The 20,769-nt window shown below is 61.9% G+C and overlaps 1 protein-coding gene across 2 annotated transcripts; it reads right to left on the reverse strand.

Moving 5' to 3' along the window:
• Positions 1 to 1,792: 1,792 nt before the first annotated feature.
• On the reverse strand, positions 1,793 to 19,688 carry WDR5 (WD repeat domain 5). 2 transcript variants are annotated; one of them, XM_039867598.1, is made up of 15 exons: positions 19,549 to 19,661; positions 17,186 to 17,548; positions 16,660 to 16,847; positions 15,855 to 15,963; positions 15,475 to 15,548; positions 15,004 to 15,093; positions 14,697 to 14,786; positions 14,424 to 14,507; positions 10,668 to 10,723; positions 7,452 to 7,498; positions 5,143 to 5,218; positions 4,419 to 4,452; positions 4,018 to 4,092; positions 3,251 to 3,338; positions 1,793 to 2,199 (listed from the first exon to the last, which is right to left on the reverse strand). In XM_039867598.1, exons 3-15 carry the CDS (start codon positions 16,738 to 16,740, stop codon positions 2,099 to 2,101), a joined length of 1,005 nt encoding a protein of 334 aa, XP_039723532.1. In that variant the 5' UTR covers positions 16,741 to 16,847; positions 17,186 to 17,548; positions 19,549 to 19,661; the 3' UTR covers positions 1,793 to 2,098. The 2 variants fall into 2 exon arrangements, with proteins under 2 accessions (XP_039723532.1, XP_039723531.1); XM_039867597.1 differs by lacking the exon at positions 17,186 to 17,548 and having other exon boundaries at positions 19,549 to 19,688.
• Between the last annotated feature and the right edge of the window lie 1,081 nt (positions 19,689 to 20,769).

Genomic DNA, 20,769 nt, shown 5'->3' on the forward strand with positions numbered 1-20,769 from the left:
GACACACGACGTATTTCTCCCTTTTTATTTATTTGAAATTTTCTGTAATAAAGAGTTTTGTTTTGAATGAATATTCTAGACGGTATTCCCCAGGATGTAACTGGTCATAGGAATCTGGGTGATTTACTGTCTACCTATTTGTCTTACATTGTCAATAATGAGCACAATAATGAGCAACTTTCACAGGAGGAAAGGAAGGCTGTTTAGAAAACACCACGATCTTCCCTCCCGAGCGTGTGGCTGGCAGGACACTGCAGCGCCGGGCAGTGACAGTGCCCCGGCAGCTGCCCCCACCCGGCCCCAGAGAACAGCTCGCGTTAAGGTAAGAAATCCTTACAGCACGAAATTACAAGACATGAAAATCTTTATTTCCAAAAAGAATGTATTTTTACATAAATCTACAACAGAGAATTCCAATGTAGAAAAAATACACTATGTTCAAGGACACAGCAGTCTGCAGACTCCTCCTCATGGGACAAAGTGACACCGGGACCAGCAAAGCTGCTGGAGGCGCCGCCACGCAGGGCCACCGGGACGCCCGCACACAACCGTGGCGCTTTCTATCAGACGCTGCCAAGGCGGGTCCCAGCGAGAGCTGAGGCATCACCCCGCAGCAGTGCATGCTGGGAGCGGAGAGCCCACATGCACACCGACTGCCGGCGAGAGGACAGCAACGGCAGGGAGCTGAGTTCCAGGCTCACCCCGTGACCGCAGCCACCAGAGGGGTCCCAGGAGGCCTAAGGGCAGCCCTGCCTTCTCCCACCGGCCTCCAGCCGAAGGCCCCGCAGGCTTCACCTATCATCGGCAGCGTCCAGAACGCCCCGGACCTTAGCAAAGGCGGAGAAGGCAGGGAGCCAGACCAGACGTCGGCCACCTGCACACCCAGCCCAGGCCGAAGCCGCCCCCCAAGCCCCCCACGCCTCCCCCGCCTCCTCAGCGCTGGCAGATCGGGTGGGATTTGCTGCATGCAGGTGTCCCCGGGGACTGGGAGCGGCTACGAAACTCTGCTCTGCAGTCCTGGCACCAGGCGGGTGGACGACACCCAACGCCCAGCGAGGAGCCAGGTCCCAGGCCCACCCAGGGTGACGCCAGGAAGCCTCAGGCCGCGATAGGCGGTGGACACCAGCCTGTGACTCTCACACCAGAGCCTGAACCTGGACCTGAGGCCCTGGGCTTCACACGAGCCAGCCTTCCCCACGACAGTAACGTCCAGCAGGACGCTCAGGGCCGCAGGCTCCTCTTCAACTAAGAAGGTCCCTGAGGCCACCCTACCCTCACGTTTACCAGCTGTCACCTACAAGACGTCGAGCCCTCTGCAGCTCTGGGCTTCGCGAGGACAAAGGAAGAACACGTGCGTCGCGGGGTGGTCGTCCCTGACCACAGCCCTTCCGACCTCCCGCCAGCCGTGAGACTTTCACACAAGAGCCGCGTGAGAACCCGGCTGCCACAACCGTGCACAAAACCCCGCCTCTTCTCACGGCCCACGGCGCCGCTTGTGGCAAACTGGTGACACGATGGACGACCGAGGGCGCCTGCCACAACCGGCACATGTCGGCACAGGGACCACGAACCCCGAAACACAAAAGCTTTACACGGAAGCAACCTCACAGTGGTCTGTTTTCCAGAAAGACTTTAAAATACACTGGGTACTACTGCAGGCAGGATCGATGACGTGACGACCGGGTCGCTAGAGCATCTACTGGTCAAACGAGGGGACCCACCCAGCGGAGGCCAGACTGGGAGGCCGCAGGGGGGACGGCACAGCGCTTGCACTGGGTAATAAAACATCGAAAACAGTATAGAACATTTACTGGAAAAAAACACAACTCATGAAAATTGAACTTCACCCTTTTGTAATAAAAAATTAAAACTTTCGTTGACTGTTTGGACATAATACAGACTACGAACTCTTCCCCAGACGGTGTGAGAGGGACTGGCGAGAAATGTCACCTTCGGAACTCGTGGTGGTAGCACGCCCCCCTCGAGGCGGCTCCAGTCCAGGCCCCTCCCAGACGCCCAGGCCAAGGGAAAGCCCCCAGACACGGCGCTCCTGGCCAGTCGGTCACCCTCCTGAGAGCCCGCCCGCGGCACCGAGGGCCTAGCAGTCACTCTTCCAGAGCTTAATCGTTTTGTCGTTTTCCAGTGCGGCCGAGGCGATGATGTTCTCTGTCGGGTGGCACGCCGTCGAGATCACGACATCTGAAAACAGACACGGCAACGGTGGCCGCCTTGGTACGGGGACCTGCCCCCACCCCAGCATCCCGCTGGCCCTGAGGGAGGACGCGGCCTCGCCCAGCTGACCACCCACTCCCACAGCCCTTCCCTGCAACGTGCTTTCAGGAGCTGCCGACGGCGACGAGCACTTTGCTGCCCGTCTGTCCGGCAGAGCCCAGTGGACAGCAAGCAGAACAGGACAGCGAGCCCCGGCCTGGCTGGAAGCCTACGTGATGCAGTGGCCCAGGCGTCTGTCCGTCTGCAAAGGGGCGGCAGCGGCCCGCGCAGCCGGGAGGACCTGGCGCTGCGCCGTGCACGGGTGCACGCCTGGGGGCTGTCACGGGTGGTCTCGTGTGTCAACGAAGTGCCCTCTCACCGGAACCCAGAACCGACACTCCCACCGCCTCCCACCACAGCTGGGCCCACGACGCTCCAAGGAAGCTGCTGTCACCACGAGCCAAGTCCAGTCCCCCAGTGGGAACATCACATCTCGTGAGCTAGCATCTGGGACCGGCCAACATAATGCTTTTACATAAACTGAACCCCCAAACTTTACCTGTTCCCCAAGTGGCTTCAAACAAGCACCAAGCGTCTGCCCAGGCAGCGGGGGAGTAAACAAAGGGGGCGCCACGTACTGAGGAACCAGCGGGGTGGGGAGGGGCAGAGGAGCCGAGGAAAGGTCACCCAGGCACTGAGGAACCAGTGCGGCCAGCCCCTCGGCCACCTGGGAGATGGGAGCCAGAGCCCCGACAGTTCACAGATGTCTCCCCTCCCTGCGCCGGTCTGGACGTGGGACCCGTGCACGGCCACGTGGACAGCTAGGCTGGGCAGCCTGCGGGTGGCCAGGAAGACTGAAGCCAGGACTGGCCCTGCCCAGCTGGGAGCCCAGACAAACCCACTCCCCAGCCGCTCCCCGCAGGCACCGGAGGGCTAAGGGACGAGAGGCGGAACCAGACGCAAGACCCCGAAGCGCCGTCTCCCCGTCTCTGCAGCAACGGCCGCTGCGACCGAGCGGCCCGCGCCTGCCGAGGCTCACCTGTGTGGCCCTGCAGCTTCTGCACCACCTCCTTTGTCTGAAGGTTCCAGATGTACACCAGGCTGTCCTCTGAACCAGACACGATCCACTGGCGACGAAAAGGGGGGGACGATGCGAGAAAACCCAGGTCAGGGCCCGTCCACGCAGCCGGAGATGACTCGACAGCCCCAAATGCACGCCCGCCCGCCCTTCCGGTGGCTGCTGTGCCAGGACCAGGACACTGAGCGTCCCTCTGCAGGACAGCCTGCGCCACCTCCCCGAGCCACGCCAGCTCCGCGCTCTGCCGGTCTCCTCAGAGAAACGCGCCCGCGGCCGGCTTCTGGGGCCTCAAGTGTTTTCCAAAAGGACCACTACGTTTATGTGTCACCTACGTTTCAGCTGAACGTCATCATCGACCCTTTAGTCACACTCTACCTGGACCAAGCAACTAAGACACGCGAGGGAAGAGCCAGGGTGGGCAGGGGCCTGGCACGCGAGCTGCAGGCAGAGTGGCCTGTTTGGGCCACGCTCAAGACAAAGCCGCGGCTGTCACGCGCTTCGCCACGGACTCTCGTGCCCCTGCTAGTGGAATGGGGCGGGTCCGGATGCAGGTGTGAACACACGTCCGCGTCTGCGTGAGCATCGCCAACACTTCGTGCACGTGACTTCACGCTGGTTGAACGAAAAGCTCATCTGTTTTGTGGGCACAGAAGCATCTCTAGGAGTTCGAGCTGTGCCGGGGTCACGCCTCAGGCGCGCGTCGGAGAAGGACGCTGGGGACGACTCACCTTCCCGCCGGTGACTGAGAAGTTCGCGAATATGCAGTACTTCTCGTTCTTGTGGCCGGTGTACGTCTTCAGGCACTGAGGAGGCAAGGGGGGCAGTCTGCTCACGGCCCAGGCTTCCTGGCGCTCCGGACGCTTCCCCGCGCTGGGCGCAGACGCTTTACGGCTGAGTAAACTCAGTGCTGAAAAGCGCCCTGAATCCCCACAGCGCAGAAGCAGCCGCCCAGCCCCGACGCGGACTGGCCATCGGAACCCGCGCCGTAAGACACCCGTGCCAGACCCGCTCGGCGGGGATGGCTTCGAGTCCCCGCTGCTTCGGCTCCTGCTCGGCTCTGCTATCAGCAAAGCCACAGCCGGGGACGCCACACAACCCAGACGCGCGCGAGCCGGCCCCGGCCGCTCACCTTCCCCTTGCTGTAGTCCCAGAGCTTCAGCGTGCTGGATGGAAGGCAGAGAGACACGTCAGCCACACAGTGCCGGGGTCTCTCCGGGATGCCTGTCTCCTGTCACCGTGCACCCCGCTCTGCTGCTCTCACATCTGGAGCGCAGCGGGGGCCGGAACCCCTCGCCCTGTCCGAGTGTGGGTGCCCAGCAGGGTGCGGGTCCAGGGATTTGAGGACATCTCAAAGCACAGCATGAAAACCCCAAATACTTGTGGTTTGAAGACAGACTTTTCAAAGGCAGCTGCTGGGACCTCCCTAACTCACTGAGAGGCCATCTCGTTACCGCTGGAAAGGGGTGCGGGAGGCCTGGTTCCAGAACCCTCCAGGTCAAAGCACAGCCACAGCACCCCCTCCTTCTCGGCGGGAACGAGGGCTGCCCAAGGGGCTCCTGCGGGGGGTGGCCAGCGGGCTGACGTGACATCTACTCCCACGTGTGGTGGAACCGGGGTGCTTGGAGCGGAGCCAAGAAGCACCTCGGAGGCTGGTCCCCCCAATCCAGACGGGGCCGGAGCTTCCCTGGCCACAGCCCCCCAGAGGCTCGCACCCAGCAGAGACGGGCCCTCGGCATGGCATCTGCAGGCCAAATGCCAGGTCCCGGCGGGAGTCTGGCCCTGCGCTGGGCTCAGAACGTGTGACGTGGGCAGGAAAGGGCCACCTGGCAGGTCCGGGAGGCACGAGCGCTTACTTGTCCAAGGTCGCAGCCAGGATGTACTTGCCATTCGGAGAGAACTTCACAAAGGACACGGGGGGGTTGTCGTCATCTGCATGGAAACAGGGGGGCTGACACACAGGGCACGGTGCTGGGGCCTCAGCCAGGGCAGGAAGGAGGGCAGCCCCCAACACGAGAGAACGTCCCAGTGAGGCCACCGCTGACCTGGACAGGACCCGAGGGGCCCGTCGCTCATGCCAGTCGTGAGAGCCTGCCGTCAAGGCTTTACAAGCCCACGGCCTCGCAGGCCCTTACGGGGGGTCTGGGGACACCTCAGCCACGAGGGCCTTCGGAGCCCGGGGCCTGCAGGGCTCACACCCCAGCTGCCAGGCCTTCGGCAGGCACAGCCCTGCGGGGACACTCAGGGTTAAGCTCCCTGAGTGAAGGAGCGTGCAGACGCCCCGTGGGCGCTGCCAACAGCACCGGGGAGACTCGGGTGAGTCCGCCCGGACACACTTCCGTCACACTTAGAGCAGAGCGAGCGGCCTCTAGAAATGGCCTTCACTGTCCTAGCACGTCCTTGCTGGACCCCAGGCGGCCCTGGCAATTTGGTGAGAGCCAGCATGGACTGTGCAGAGACCCTCACAGCTGACAAGGGGTCGGCACTCCGAGACACCAACGGAAAGGCCGCGTTCCCAGCACGTGACAGCCCACGGTCCTCACGTCGGGAGGAACGCGTGTCCCTGCCTTGAGCGAGGATGAAGGTCGGGGCGTGTGCTCCGGTGCGGAGCAGGGGCAGCTGGTGTCCGAGCATCGGGGGAGAGCGGCTTTCCCAGCTCGGAGGACTCGGGCCCGGCTCCGCTCACCGGGAGCCTCCGCGGCCAACTGGTCCCAGACACTGGAAGGGCACACCAGGCGTCATGAGGCTGCTCGCGACCTCAGGTCACAGGGGTCGCACGGCACGGCAGGCCAGGTAACTCAGACGTGGGGGCGCGGCAGCCCAACCCCAGCTGTCTGCAACGTGCCACAGGGCTCGTCAGCTCCAGTCCAGAAAGCTCCAGCTCCCTGGGCCTGGAACCAGATGCGGGGGGGGCAGTCTGCTGCCCGCACCCCGCTTCCCGATGCCCCCGGCGCGTAAGCCAGCTCCCTGGGGCCCGTCCCCAGCTGTGGGGGGCTGTGAGGACTAAACGTGCTGATATAACAGCGCTTAACAGAGTGAGCACTGCATCAGGCAGAGGTGGCTGCACCAGGCCCCTGGGGAGAGATGCCGTGACACAGTGCGCCGTCACCGTGGGAAGCATGAGCGCACATCCAAAGGACGGCCCCAAAAGCAAAAAAGCCACAAAGGCCACTGTTAGGGCTGATCTATGTCCCCCCAAAACCCCCTGAGGTCCTGACTCCAGCACCTCAGACTACGGAGACAGAGCCCCCACGGGGGTGACCGAGGTACAACAGGGCCCCACGGGGTGCTCTGCTCCAGCGGGATTGCCGTCCGCACAACACGAGGTGATCTGGACAGCGGGGCACACACGGGTGCAGCCGTGTGAGGGCCCGAAGACACAGAGTGGAGGCCGAGCAGAGGCCTCCACAGAAGGCCAGCCTGCCCGCACCTGGGCTCGGATGCCCAGGCTCCAGAACCGTGAGGACGAGGCCGGCTGTTTGAGCCCCCGGCCTGTGGCGTTGTTAGTGGTCCCGGCAACTGACACAGCCACATGTGCTCCTGTGACAGCCACGGGAAGGAAGCCTGGGGACGGCACTGCCTCAGGTGGGCCAGCTCCCTCCCCGCACACGGCGCCGCGCCGAGCAGGAGGCTGCGGCCTGGCTCTGCTGTCACCGGGAACTGGCAGCCCTCCCGACAGCAACACCCAGGCCCTGCAGGGCCCGCTGCACCCTACTCCCGGAGGGACGGCTCCCAGCTCCCTGCTCCACTGCGCCCTTGCCCAGAACTGCCCTTCCCGCCTCGTCCCCAAGGCGCCACTCCAGTGCCACAGGCAGACACCGCACTGCCCGTCCTCCAGGCTCCTCCGCGCCCACCTCTGTGCACCCCTGGGTGGGAGCTGCTCACATTGCTGGAGGAGTGAGCTGAGAGGAGCCCAGGGCTCGGCCAGGCTCGGGGGAGTCGGAGGAGCCCACGTCCTTCAGAAGAAGGTGGACCCAGTTCACCAGGAAGGGGCTGCTGGGAGAGGGGCCCCTCGCAGAGGGAGCAGAGGCAGGCGGAGGAGAGAGGGGCCCTCCCAGAAGACCAGGAGAGCGAGGCTAGGAGGCGTGCAGGACGGCCCCTTCGGGGACACAGCCCGGTCCCCTGAGGGATGGCGGAACCTAGAAGGGACGCCAGCAGCACTCACCGATGAGCGTCTTCAGGCACTGGCCCGAGGCCGTGTCCCAGATCCGACTGCGAAGCAACACAGAACACACACCGTTAGAACGCCAGTCGCTCCCAAGGGCCCACGAGCTCCCCAAAGACACACTCCCCAGCTGGCCTCCCCACTGCCCCGCCCGCCCACGCTTTAGGCTCCGGGGACCGGAATGGCACCGTCCACGTGGACTTTGCGAAGGGAGGCGCCAGCAGCCCGGCCGTTTTCCTCCAGGTCCCCAAGCCTGAAACACACTGAGCTCTAGTCATTCGGGATTTTGTTTTTCGAAACAGTAGATGGTCACAGGCAATTTCCTGGACGTCCCTCGAATTCGGCATCGAGAGCTCATTCAAAGGCCCGCTGCTCCTGGCGTGGACGGGCCGGGCGCCACGTCCATCCCGCTTTGGTGCTTCTGGGACTTTTATCCAGACAGCACGTTTTTGGAAGCACACCCCAGTGTGTAGGCACGGGGTCAAAGGGTACTTGGTCAGATACTGACAGGTCATCTCCCATACCCCCCCACCTCAGGACGGAGACCCCCGATTCCAGCCCAACGTGGCAGTCTCAACTCCCTGCTCCCTGGCCGGGGCTTGTCACGCCGCCGGCTTCTGGGACCAGCCCCGCGGCTCGCCCTGCCGAGGTCCCTGCCCCGGGAGCAACTCTGGCCCCGGGGTCTGTGACCCCCTGCACCTGTCAGCCCAGGATGACTCCACACTGCGTGCTGCAGTGGCGTCAGCCAGGCTCTCCTGCCCAGACGTGGCGACTCTGTCACTAGCCTGTCCTGAGTCCCCGCACACAGCCCAAAACGCACGTGTGAATGAGAAGCGTCCGTCACCAGCTGCAGGAACACCCCGGATCGGCTGAGGGCGGCGCTGACGGCCGACGTGCCCGCCTTGGGACTGGGCCGCACGCCCTGCCCCCGGCCCCCGGCTCTTCGCTCTGCCCCTGCAGCTCCACCCCGTTCTCTTCTCCACACGGGCTCTGCTCTCGTCAGACGCATCCCTAAGGGCCCTGACGTTTGTCACCATCACACGTGGAACTTTTCCTCATCCGCTGACTGGCAACCCCTTAGCTTCTTACCACAATAACTAGCAACTCCAGACTGCACCCAGTGACAGCGGAGTGCAAGACAGTCCCACTCCGGATGTCACGGCCGCGGGCTGAGTGTCGCCGCTCGTGATGGAGACGTCCGTTAGGTTTCTGCTAAATAAACTGAAGTAGTGGCCTATTTTGTGAGAGTTTCTATCAGGAGGCTGCCGGATCTCAGCCGCCTGTCTGACCTGTACTGGGAGTAAACTACACGGGAGGCGGCCTCAGTCTGTCGGCGTAATTAAGGTCACGGGCTGCTCGATGCGCACATTCCACAGCCCTTTCCGTGTCCAGCGAACGCGCCTGGTTACAGAACGCGACCTCTGACGCGCGGCTGGAATGCTTGCTAACAGTCTCCCGGAGCCCTGGCCCCACCATTCACGAGTGACGTGTCCCCGTGGGGCTCGTTCTGCACAGTGGGGGGGGCGCCCCGCTCGGTCTGTGGTCAGAACGGCTTCAGCAGACACAGAAGTTTTTATTCAAGCGAATTCCGTATGAAACCGTAGGGCCTGATGTCATTTTGGCCCCTCGGTCACCTTTTCCGGCCCCCTCGAGCCCCCTTTCAGTCGACACGGAGGAGGGGTTCAGCCTGAGGCCCCGGCGGCTCAGTGGTAGACGGGGCTCTCTCCTCTTTCACCCCCGAACCTGCGAGCGCCCCGCCCGCTCTCCAGTTTAATCTTGCTCGTTTTTGCCTTGTTCCTTGTTTGGGCTCATAAAGGCTATTGTTATTGTTTACTGGCCTCATTAAAGAATTCAGCTTTTTAAATTTGCCTGTGACTTTCCCCCGTCCTCTAGCTTTTAACTTCACAAACTTCCTCCTCCTTTCTGGGTGAACTTTTTATTTCTCTATTTCTTCACAAGCCACTGGGTGTCCCCGCTCTTAAGAAAACCCCCCCACCTTTGTGCCGGCAGCATGCACAGCTGGGGTGTTGCTCAGACCTGCGAAGTCCCAAGTCCCCTCCGTCACAGTCTTCGTGACGCGTTAAGCTTCAGTTCTGTTTCCGGCTTCCACGTGGTCTCGCTGGCCGCCCTGTCGCGTGGTGCCGAGTCTCCGCTCAGCGTGCTCCACCGACCCCGCCCGGCTCACCACAGTCGCTGTGGCCCGCGGCCGCTGTCCTTAAACAAACCCCACTCGAGTCCCAGCGCCTGTGCCTTCTGCCCGCCCGACACCGGCCGCCCATCCTGCGCCTGCGGCAGCCACTGGGTCCCAGCTCGGTCTCCTCGAGACGAACAAAGGGCTTCTGCCCAAACCCGCAGCCTCGACAGGTTTCCCGCCAACTCACTGCGACCGTACCGTACCGACACACCGCGCCCCGGCCCTTCCCTGGCCTTCCACGAATCACCGTGCGACTCTATTTTCTTTCTTTCTTTCTTTCTTTCTTTCTTTCTTTTTTTTTTTTTTACTTTTGCTAAATGTGGACAAATTTCTAGTCACGGTCTTTCTCCCTGTAATTGGGAAGTTCTACTCAGGTCATCGATTCGGCTAGTGGCCGCCACCGTGCCACGCGCTTCCAGTAACCGAAAGTCACGACGCTGCCGCCCCCGACCCGCGTTCAAGCGAAGCTTCACCCCGCACTCACCCCGCACTCACCCCTCCGAGGGTCTTGCTGAGTTAAATTTAAAACGCGTTCATTTCCTTCACGTCCCTTGAATCCCGAGCACTCTTATAACGAACTCCGAGCCCTGTGGGCAAGGCCCGCAGAGGCCAGCTGGACCTCTGGCCCCGAGACCCCGTTCGAGGCCGACACGGCCCCCATGGGATGCCAGGCTGGCCATGGTGACGCCTCAGACCCACACCAACACCAGAGGCACGTGATGCGCACACCTCAGCATCCACACAGACGGAGCCAGGTCCTGCACCAATACGCCTGGCTGGGCCCCTTAGGTGGGGACAGCACTGTCCCAGGAGCCCACCCTCTAGGCCGCGCCACCCCCACCCACCATCTGCCTCGGCAGTGGCTTCGCCACCTGCGGCTATGTGTGTGTCCCCGCCCAGCCCGCCACAGCTGTCACAGGAGGCCTGTCCTCTCCCCCCGGCCGTACACCCGCAGGCCCGGCCGGTGCGGGAGGAGGCCTGTCCCAAATACTCGCCGACCCCGTGAAGGACACGTCACTTACCAGAGCCCGTCATAGCTACTGGACACTATCAGGGAGCCATCGCGATTGAAGTGGACCTGAGGGTGAGGAGTGGGGGAGAAAGAAACTTACTTTCAAACCATCGACACAGACGCCTCCTGCCTGGACAGCGCCCCCCGCAAACGCCCGCGACACACGCGTGGCCGTCTCGCCGCTCACGGAGCAGCTATGCCCCAGCGGCTGCATCTGATTCCACTGACCTCCTGGACCCTGAGACACGGACGAAACGGCCATGTCCACCCGGAGCCTCAAGCCGCAGCCTGTTTTACAATAGGCGACTGAATTTTAAAAAGAAAACCCAACCTGAACGCACCTCGAGTAATTCAGTCACGAACCACGCAACGTCTCGTTGAAAACAAACACAGACGACTGAGCACCCGAGACTCAGTCACCCCCCTCCCAGAGAGGGGCGAGCTCCCGGCAGCCCGGCGCTGCTGCGAAGGCTGCCTGACCCCAAGGTGGCTAAAAACGACGCCCCGACCTCGCTTTTAAAAAGCGACCAATATCAGGAGGAAGAGACTGACTCACTAACCATCCCACGCGGACTCCGGCACCTTCCACTCAGGTGTCCTGCCTGCTGACAGCCGCTGAGTCCAGGAGTCCCAGACCCCCACTGTGCTCCGGGCCTGACCCCGACGCTGGGAGTGCCCGAGCCGCCTCGGGCTTTCCCCATGTGCAGAGGGGACAGCACGACCCAAGTGGCTCCAAACCTTGTGCCCAGGAGAAAGCGCACCCCCCAGGGGCTGCCTGTCCCAGAGGCTCGCTGCGCACCCACAGCACTGGCCTGAGCGGAAAGCCTCACTGCCCACTGCAGGGGGCGAGACACGGCTTCAGACGGATTCCAACCCCAGGAGCCGCTTAGAACCCGGGTTCCTTTCCTCCTTTTCCCAGCTGCATCTCGGCAGGAGCAAAGGCCACGATGCCAGCAGTCAGAGTCCGTCACACGTCCCTATCGTTTTCACCTGACCCCTGGACCGACTACGCAGCGTGAGCCCTTCTCCAGGCAGCGCCCTTCGGAGACCGTCCCGTTTCTGGCCATAGGACACACCCCGTGGGACGGCGAGCCGTACAGAAGCCCGGGTCCCATTCGGGGACAGGCGGGGTCTGTTCACGCCTCCTGTCCACACCGGTGTCGGCCTCTGCACCGCTGGCATTTCGGTCCCGCTGCTCTTCGCTGTGGGGCTGGGTGGCAGCACCCTTCTCCCGGACTCATGGAGATGCTGGTAGCATCTGGTTGTGACAACCAAAAACGTCTCCACACGCTGCCGACGTCCCCAGGGGCAAAGCTGGACGCCGCCACTTGGCATCTGTCTCACATTCTCAGAGGTGCTGACGCTCCGGCCCCGGGACCACACCTGGAGAACCACTGGTCTAGGCTCAAGGAGCCCGGTGAGCCACACGTACAACTTTAACTATTCTAGTGGCTGCGGGAGGAAAGTAACAGGTGAAACTAAATTGGTGGGTTTTGGTTAACCCAACACCTCTGAACTACTGGTTCAACGCGTGATCGACGTTAAGTCACTGACAAGATACTTCGTGTTCTTTTCTGTGGCACCAAATCTGTGACACCCGAACGTGCATTTCACACCACACGTCTCAATCTGGACTCAAGCGTCCGACTGTCGCGTGTGGCTGGCGCCTGCACCCTGGGGGGTGTGGCTCTGTGCGACCCCAGCAGACACGCCAGGTTCCTAGCTGTCCACCCATCCCCACCCGCTGCGCGCTCCGTGCTCCCTGCAGTGCAGGCCACTTAACTGTCACCGTGGGCACTGGCTCCCAAAGGTGTTTTCTCTATCCCTGACGTCAGTCAACCTAACCAGGTTCATCCGCTTCTTTGATTGTGCGAAATATTTTTACCGAGGCCACTACACTGGATGACGAGTTGACACAGGTCCCCGACACCTGCAATGCCAACTCCATGCTTTGCCTTGTTCCCGACCACGTCCAGGTGTCACCGCTGGCGAACGCGGCACAGCTTTTCCCTTGAACCCTCGCTCCAGCGTCAGAGGCCACTGCGCCCGCACTGCGTGTGCTGAAGACAGCCCCAAACTGAGCTGCGAGGAAGCAGAAACGGCGACGGAACGCAATGCAACGGGGTGCCGAGTCTCAACGCAGACGAAGTCACTCGGAGCCCCACAGTGGGGACACCTGGGGACAGAGGAACTCGCGCCAAAGCGCCGAGGCAGGAAAAGCCAGGAGAATCAACACCGGCCGTGGGGCTGTGAGAGGGCAGGACGAGAGGGACAGAAGGGGACTTCGGGTAAGAAGCCGGGCCCGGCGTCCAATCCTGCGAGGAAAGCAGCTGGCCCGAAGCGGCGGAAGGAGGGGCGGGGCGGGGCGAGCGGAACGCCAGCATGCCTGGGCTGCCGGCTCCCCACGCAGCTGTGAAGAAGCGGGGCGCACTCAGACGCCGCGCCCTCCTGATGTTCGCCCTGCAGAGACTGTCGCCCGAGTACGCGAGGCTGTTCGAACAACCGTGTCCGCTGCACTTTCAGTAAAAGTGACCGTTACAACCAAGAGCCCGGCGGGGTGACTGGCAGCGTCCACTGCCCCCGGGGTGTGCAGCGCCATGGGTCTGGGCCAGAGGCTGTGCACTGCGCTGCCGAGGGACCTTCCAGAAGCAGACGAGCAGTGGCAGGACAGCGGCTGCGCGCAGTGCCCCCCCACCATCAAACAGAGGGTGCGGCTGGACACCACGCATTTGACACCGAGGCACCGGAGGGCAGGTGGGGCCTGGTCGGGTGCTGGGAGGGGTGGCATGGGCTCGGGGGGCTGACCCCCATCTGCACGGCCGTCCCTCTAGCGGACACAGGTTGCTGGTGTCAGAAACAAAGACGCTGAAAGCCCCACACCACGTAAGGCCAGAGCCCGCCTGGCCACCCAAGCACCGTCGTAGATGGGACGCTCTCACACACATTCCCTGTGCGCCTGTATCGGACTGTGACCCCACGCTGGAGGGCGGGGCGACGCACGGGGCCAGACCGGCCCGCGGCTCACCGCCACATGGGCACACGCCCTCCTCCGAGCCCAGGCACCTGAGGCGACTCTGCCAGTGAGGGCCGTGTCCCAGGGCCAGGCCTCCGTAGCTGGCTTCTGCAGGCACGAGCCCCATGTCCTGGGTGGGCCAGGGCCCTGCTACGGTCTCGGATGGGCAAAAAGGCCTTTCAAGGCCAAAGATGCTGAAAATCACCCGGCCACACACCTTTAGACAGCGAGAAGGGCCACGCGCCCAGGAGCCAGACACCGCTTACAGAGAGCCCTCTGCTTCTCGGGGGCGCACATGGGGCGCACATGGCCGAGAAACTACCTCGGGCTCTTTGCTAACAAAGGAAACCTTTGGCCATTTTCTAAAAGGAGCAATTTATGACAATGGAATTCAACTCTTGCACACCCATCGTGGACACTGGTGGCATCTGCAGAAGACCACCTGTGGTGAGCTCACAGGGCCCCACCTACCGAGCAGTCTCAGTCACGATCGGTCACCGCCACCAGCCTCTACCCACCACCCAGCGAAGTCAGCTCCACTCTGAACTTACATCCCTGGTCATACCTCCCGATGCATGGCCCCTCGTCCTGTAAGGCTGGGTTCCGGGACGCCCCCACACCACGCCCACCTGGCCGTCCCTGGGGCACAGGACTGTGAGAGCTCCCCGGACCCCCAGTGGCCCCCCTCTGACCATCGCTCTACACTGTCGGGTGAACATCAAGAACTGGACGTTCACAGGTCGCAGGACTTACAGCGGACACCGGGTCCGAATGTGCAGGCAGAGTCTTGAGGCACTTCCCCGTCTTCACGTCCCATATCCTCACGCTCTCGTCGAACTGCGGACAGGAGATGAAAGTGATCCCGCAGGGAGCAGAGGGGCGGGCAGATCCTCCGGAACCCACGGTCTGCCAGCAGTGCCCCACTGTCCCCCACGAGCGGCACAGAACGACTCAGAGCTCATCTACCGTGACGCGATGGCCACTCACAGCCCACCCGCCTCCCCCGGGAGCGGCCGGCACACTCACAGAGCCCGAGACGATGAGGTTGGACTGAGGGTTGAAGTTACAGCAAAAGACGTAGTTACTGTGTCCCTTCAGGGTTTTTAGACACTTTCCCTAAAACGAAATATCATTAGACAGTTACTCCCAGTGACGAATGTCAGTGTCAGGCTGACCCATGGAAATCTAACCAATGGCAGCTGTGAGGCACATCTGCTGGCCGCAAGGCCGTCCAGGTGCTGGCTGGTCCCCAAACTCAGGCCAGCCTCCCCCCCCACACCCCTTCTCCACCTGGACACGCAGCACTGGGAGGGGGGACAAGGGTCTGGCTTACCGAGCTCACGTCCCATATCTTTAGAGTTTTATCATCTGAGGCAGAAACGAGAAGGTTAGAATCTGACGACCAGGCCACATCTGAAATTCCCTGCGGAGGAAAAACCACAGGGTCGCCATCTTGATGGGACAAATACAACTAACCTACAAAGGTCAAACCCCCCAACACCCAACTAAAGACAAGCCAGCGGTCATCCCCGTGGAGCCCCTCTGGCGAGTGGGGAGCACACGGAAATGCCACGCGGGCCCCCGGGGACAAGCACGTCCTCTGCGGCTCTGCCAGGCCTCGCGAGGGCAGGGACTCGTCTCGGGAAGTCAGAAGCATTTGCTTAAAAAACAAGAGGCACCACCCACCCAAACAAGCCAGGGGACAACATCACAACGCGGCTAGCCCCAGAGAAGGGCCCGACCCCTCGACCCCGGACAGGGGTCCCACCCTGCGGCCGCTGGAGCTGCACTCTCCAGAACCTACCAGTTTGTGACCAGATATGGTTTTCTCAAATTTTCCATCATAGGCACCCCAAATTTTAATGAGTTTGTCTGCAGCTGAAAGGAAGGAGAACAGAACTGAGGTTGTCTCGGACCCCTCTGCCTGGAAATCGGGACTCTCACGCAGGCCCCTTGAACAGTGGGGACTGCTCGGGCCGCCCGAACACGGGCCGCCCACAGGGAGCGGCCAGTCCTCGCACCCTGAGTGGCGATGGGCACAACTTCAATGGGGAGCGACCTCTTTGAAGTCAGACGCCGGCTGCACCAACCCAGCAGGGTGTCGGAAGGCTGGCCTCCCCAAGGCCCGGGTTTCTGGGCTGCAGGTCTGACAGCCGCCCAGCGGCCGAGGCCCCCGATACGTACACGAACTCGCCAGCCACTCCCCATTCGGGCTGAACTTCACGGAGGACACGGCTTTCGTGTGGCCGGCCAGGGTAAACTTGAGAGCATAGTTTGGTTTGACCGGGGCGGGCTGTTGAAGAGATGGGTGCTGGTCAGTAACCCCCGCCACCCGATCCAACTGCCCGCCAATCGGGTTTGGCTCCCAAAGCCTCATCTCAAGCTCAGATCTACCATCCGAGGGCCAATCAGTACCCCAAGTGCCCACAAGAGCCCTCCGGATGTCATCTTTCAAGATGAGCACGTCTAAACGTGAGCCCGTCATTTCCCCTCAAAATCCCTGCTTGTCCTGAAGCCCCCACCTCAGTGGCTTGGCCCCTGCATCCCAATCCCCACCCCACTGCAACGGGAAGTGCCATGACACCAACATCCCGCCTGTGACAGTTCTGGGCCAGCACCCCCGCCCCACGCAAACCTGGAGGCTTGCTCCCTTGGTGAAAGGGCTTGTTTGCTGCCCGCTGTCTAAGGAGAGTCTGCCAAGCCGCCCAGGCACCAGAACCAGGGGCCAGGGCGTGCGTGCTTCGTAACAGCGTTGTCTGGATCCTTCGGGGGCTCTCACGATTGGGAGGAAGGAGCCCCCCACCCCCAGGGGACAGGTCCGGGAATCCCCGGCAGGCACAAAGCAAGCACTGGTTTAGAATGGGGTCAGTAAAAACTGGCACCATCTAACGGAGAAGGGGAGAAGGAACCGATGGGCTTCAGATGACATTTCCGGTAATCTCCCAGCCTATGTGCCCCTTGCGGTCCCCAGGAGCCCTTAGGGACGTGCCTTGCTCTGCGTGGCCGATGACGAAGGGGTGGGCTGTGCTCGGGCAGCCTCTGTCTCTGGCTTCTTCTCCTCTGTTGCCATGGCTGAGACCCACCGGGCAGGGAGACGCAGGCAGAGAGCGTCACAGCTCCCAACAGAAGACTCACAGTGGGGAGAGCCCTCTGCTAATCGAAACCTACAGTGGGGACCTAGGCCAACAAGCAAACCACGTTTTAAAAATTAATTTCCAGGAAAAGGATAAAAAAGCTTTGACCACCTTGCTGAATCCTGGAGCAGATCCGCTGTCCCAAACTGAGGAGCTCAACTATCAAGCTAACCCCATGCCAGGGCTTTCCAGATGCTAAGACACCCCATTCAGGCCTTTTGTGACTCTGATCGAAGACCCCGCCTTCAAGGACGCTCTCTATTCTGTTATGCACGTGTCTGCAGGAATGCAGCACAGCCCAAGTGAACTTCTTCAGAGCGCTTATACATTTAAAAAAAAAAAAAAAAGGCTTCTTGTCAGGAAACTAAGATGCCAAATTACCAGAGGCTGAGCTTCGGGGCGCCGGGGCGCCCAAACGTAGGAACTTATCCAAATCCTCAGTTGCATCCCCAGTGATGCAGCAGTGCTACCAGCCCCAGCGCTCCCTGGCAGGGCCTGCCCCGGGGGCCTGGCTGCAGATCAGGCTGCTTCCAGAATGCCAGAGGCAAGCGCAAGACACTGACACCTGCAGGAAGCCCAACGGAGCCGGCCCCACGGTGGGAGAAGCCTCAGGGGTGCGCGGATCCACTGCAGAGGGGGCAGACTGCAGCTCCGTTAGATGTCACCTTGCCGGCCCAAATCCACACGGGGACAGGTCCCATTACCTGGACACACCTCAGAGAAGCACGCCGGGTGACTCTGCAACTAGGGAAAGCGTTATTCAAAAGGAGAGCCACCGAGACGCTCCTGCGAAAATCGCTGGCTATCCAGCTCCTGGGAGCCGGCGCCATCACTAACGAGTTTATGCTCTGGAAATCCTCGCTCGGAGTTGAAAGCTGAAAGCTTGCACAGGCTCCTTGTCACACCAAGATGCAATGGGAGCCATCGGAACAGAGCTGCCTGAGGTCTTCATCCGGGAGGGGGGGGTGACTGTAACAGCTGTGCAGCGCTCGGTGCGGCAAGACCTGGTTACCTGCAGCGAGGATGGGTGCCGCTGCACCCAAAGCCCACACTGGGGTGGGGGAGGGGCGGTTCGGGTAAACCTGCCCCAGGAACAAAGTGCTGGCCCACAGCTGAGCTCAGTAAATGCTGGCCGCTTGGTGATTATCTTTGGCCCAAGGCTCCTTCGCCAGTGGGCTGGACAAGTCCAGGGCCAGAAGAGCAAGGCAGTCTGTTTTCCCAGAACCCCACTCTGAGGGGTCAGGGCTGAAGGAAGTGGGGCCCAGGGCTAGCCAAGCGAAGCACCGGCAGGAAGAGACTTGATTTTAGAGTGAATGGGCAGCTCAGGGGGCCCAGAGTAGCTCTTTTAGCATAAAAATTGAGACCCGCCAGGAGGTGGGGCGTGACTCCAGCAAACTGGCTGCCCTCAGGTGAGGGTGGTCCTAATGAAAAGGTACCCCAACCCTTCCCAGCTCCAACCCCATTCGCCCACCCCTTGGACTAGCAAAACATTAACACCAAAAAATCAGCTGGAATTTAAAAATAAGATTTCTTGACTCAATGCCCCATGTTTCTATCTAAGGGGGGGGGGAAGCTCGGCATTTTTCTCAAACTCAGGTGGTTCGGTGGAATAATCGTTTTGAGACAGGTAGAAGCTGGTTAAGGACCAGCTCCTTAGGCAGGATGATCTGAGGTGAACTTGAACTGGAGTCTGCCTCCAGAGCACATGCTATCTGCCCCCTCTTAGCACCCACAGGCTTTTCACCCAGGTGAGCCTAAGCACGTAAGGTGGATGCTCAGTAAACGCTCCCAATGCTGGGAATGCTCTCTTGACTCCCTGCAAAATGCTGATTCCCAGACTCCACCCCAAAGACGAGGCCCCCCGGGGCAGTGAGACAGGAGGTAACTCGGTGGCCAGCTCCACCTGGGTTCTCGGACACATACTTCCGCTCTGGCGCATCCCTCCTTCTACGGGGCCGGGCCAGCCTGGGAGGCAGTGTCTAATACAGCACCTGCCAGACTCTTAGTAAACGGACCTGGCTGGGAGCAAACACCATGACTACGAGGGTCTTTTCACATCACCCAAAAATGGCTCTAGCAAACAACACTGGAAGTGGTCTGAGGTTCCAGGGCAAGGCCGCTGTGGCCCTTCCCTGCCTGACAGCGGACCCGCACCCCGGGGACCCCATGCCGGGACCCTGGGCTCTTAGGAGAGTGACAGGGCCTAGCTGCCGGGGCTGAGGGTGAGCAGGTCGGGGGTAGGGGCGTTTCTGCGAAGCGGGCAGACAGGGGTCTGTCTGCGCGCCCGGTCCACTGGGTGGCTCGGTGGGCCTGGGGTCTTTCTTTGGAGCAGCTGTGGAGACAAGGCCAGACGCAGGCTGGCTGCACGAGAAAAGTCGCAGCCCCCTGGCTGAGAGCTTGTCACTGGACGGTTGGGGAGCGGCCGCACGGGTGAGCGCCGGAGGTGCCCGGGAACCGGTGGGGGTCCGTTTGGGAAAGGGGGACCGGACCTCGGCGGGCGGGGCTCCGGTAAGGGGAGGGGGCCGCGCCGGCGGGCCGGGCGCCCCACGGGCAAGAGGGGCGCAGGGCGGGTACCCGGAAGGCGAGGCGGTGTGGGCACGCGGGGCGTCTACACCGAGGGGCCCCGGCAGGCCAGGACACGGGCCGAGGCCGAGCCCGCCGAAACACGTGCGGCGACGGCGGTTTGCGGGTGCGGCGGCGTCAGCCCCCCGCGCGCGGCCGAGGGCTGGGTGGCCCTGGCTTACCTGCCGGGCTGCGGCGGGCGAGGGGGGCGCTCCGGACGTCGCGTCGGCCGCCGCCTGGGCGGGAGCCGGGCAGAGCTCGACGAGGCGGCTCGGGGCCAGCAGTACGCGTGCGCGAGGGGCCGGCGGCGTCGGGGCGGGGCGGGGCGAGGGCACAAAGCCCGCCTCTCCGAGGGGCGCTACGGCGAGCGGCGAGGGTCAGAATGCCTCGGGCGGGTCCAACGCCTTAAAGGGACAGTGTGCTGCGCGCGGTTCTTGCTTACAAGCGTTAACCCCAAAAGCGACCAGTGCAGGCCGTTCTTCTCTTGCACTTTCTAAAATCTGAAGTATAAATATACGCTACAGGAAAGTGCCTAGGGTACCCCTCGAATGCTCGCATCCGAGCTGCCCTGCAGCGACGCCCCCAGGGAGGAGCGGAGCGCCCATCCGGGAATCTAGGGCGGACGAGGCCCTAACGTTTCTCTTAGGAGCGCACCTCCCCTGTTGATGGGAGCGGCAGCGGACGCGTTCGGGGCATCCGGCCCCGCCCGGGCCGTGCTCTCCGCCGAGTGGCTGCAGTAATGCCCTAGACACCTCAGTAAACAGGGATCCTTACCTTCCTACTTTGAAGCGAGGACCCTGAGCTCCGAAAGGAGCTCCGCCCACCAGCTCTCCCGCAGGACCGGCTGCCTGGTTGGTGGTCTTCCCGCCCCTCCAGCAGAGAACCCGCACCTGCTTACCTCCTGAGCCCCCAACACGGAGAGCCAATACGAATAGTCACTGCATGCAGGCTGCTCCGCTGTCTGCAAAGTGATGTCACAGACAGGTATCATCACCTCCAGTTACAAATGTGGAAGGGGAGGACCAAAGAGGAAGGCGTAAGGAGCCCCTGGAACCGCCGTTCTGGCCCTATGTCCTGCGCGTTATCACCCCGCTGCCCCGCTTCTGCTCCCCACGTGGGGCTTCTTAGAGTCGGAGGTGGTCATGGCCACCTCCGCCCCAACCCGGGCCCTGGGTAGAATAACATGCAGTCTCCTAATTCCAATTAAAAACGGGAACTCTGACACAGGAAACTGTAAAGGAAAGGACAGAACACTGGAAATGCCCGGATAAGTAAGGTGTGTGGTTGTCGCAGACACAGGAGCCAAAGACTGACAGCGGGTCCGAAGCCACCCTCTCGAGGAGGATACAAGGGCGGCAAAGTCCCGGTCTGGCCCCAGCATGGTGCGGTGTGGATCTCTGTGC

Source organism: Pteropus medius, unplaced genomic scaffold (genome assembly GCF_902729225.1).
Source record: "Pteropus medius unplaced genomic scaffold, Ma_sr-lr_union100, whole genome shotgun sequence".
Lineage (NCBI taxonomy): Eukaryota > Metazoa > Chordata > Mammalia > Chiroptera > Pteropodidae > Pteropus > Pteropus medius.

Bases quoted from the DNA above. Each gene is read 5' to 3' on its own strand.
- WDR5 (XM_039867597.1), bottom strand. From the start codon at position 16,740: ATGGCAACAGAGGAGAAGAAGCCAGAGACAGAGGCTGCCCGAGCACAG. The intron at 4,453-5,142 runs GTAAGCGCTCGT...CCTTCCATCCAG, and splicing joins CTGGCTGCGACCTTGGACAA to CACGCTGAAGCTCTGGGACT. The intron at 3,339-4,017 runs GTGAGTCGTCCC...TTTCGTCGCCAG, and splicing joins TCTCAGTCACCGGCGGGAAG to TGGATCGTGTCTGGTTCAGA.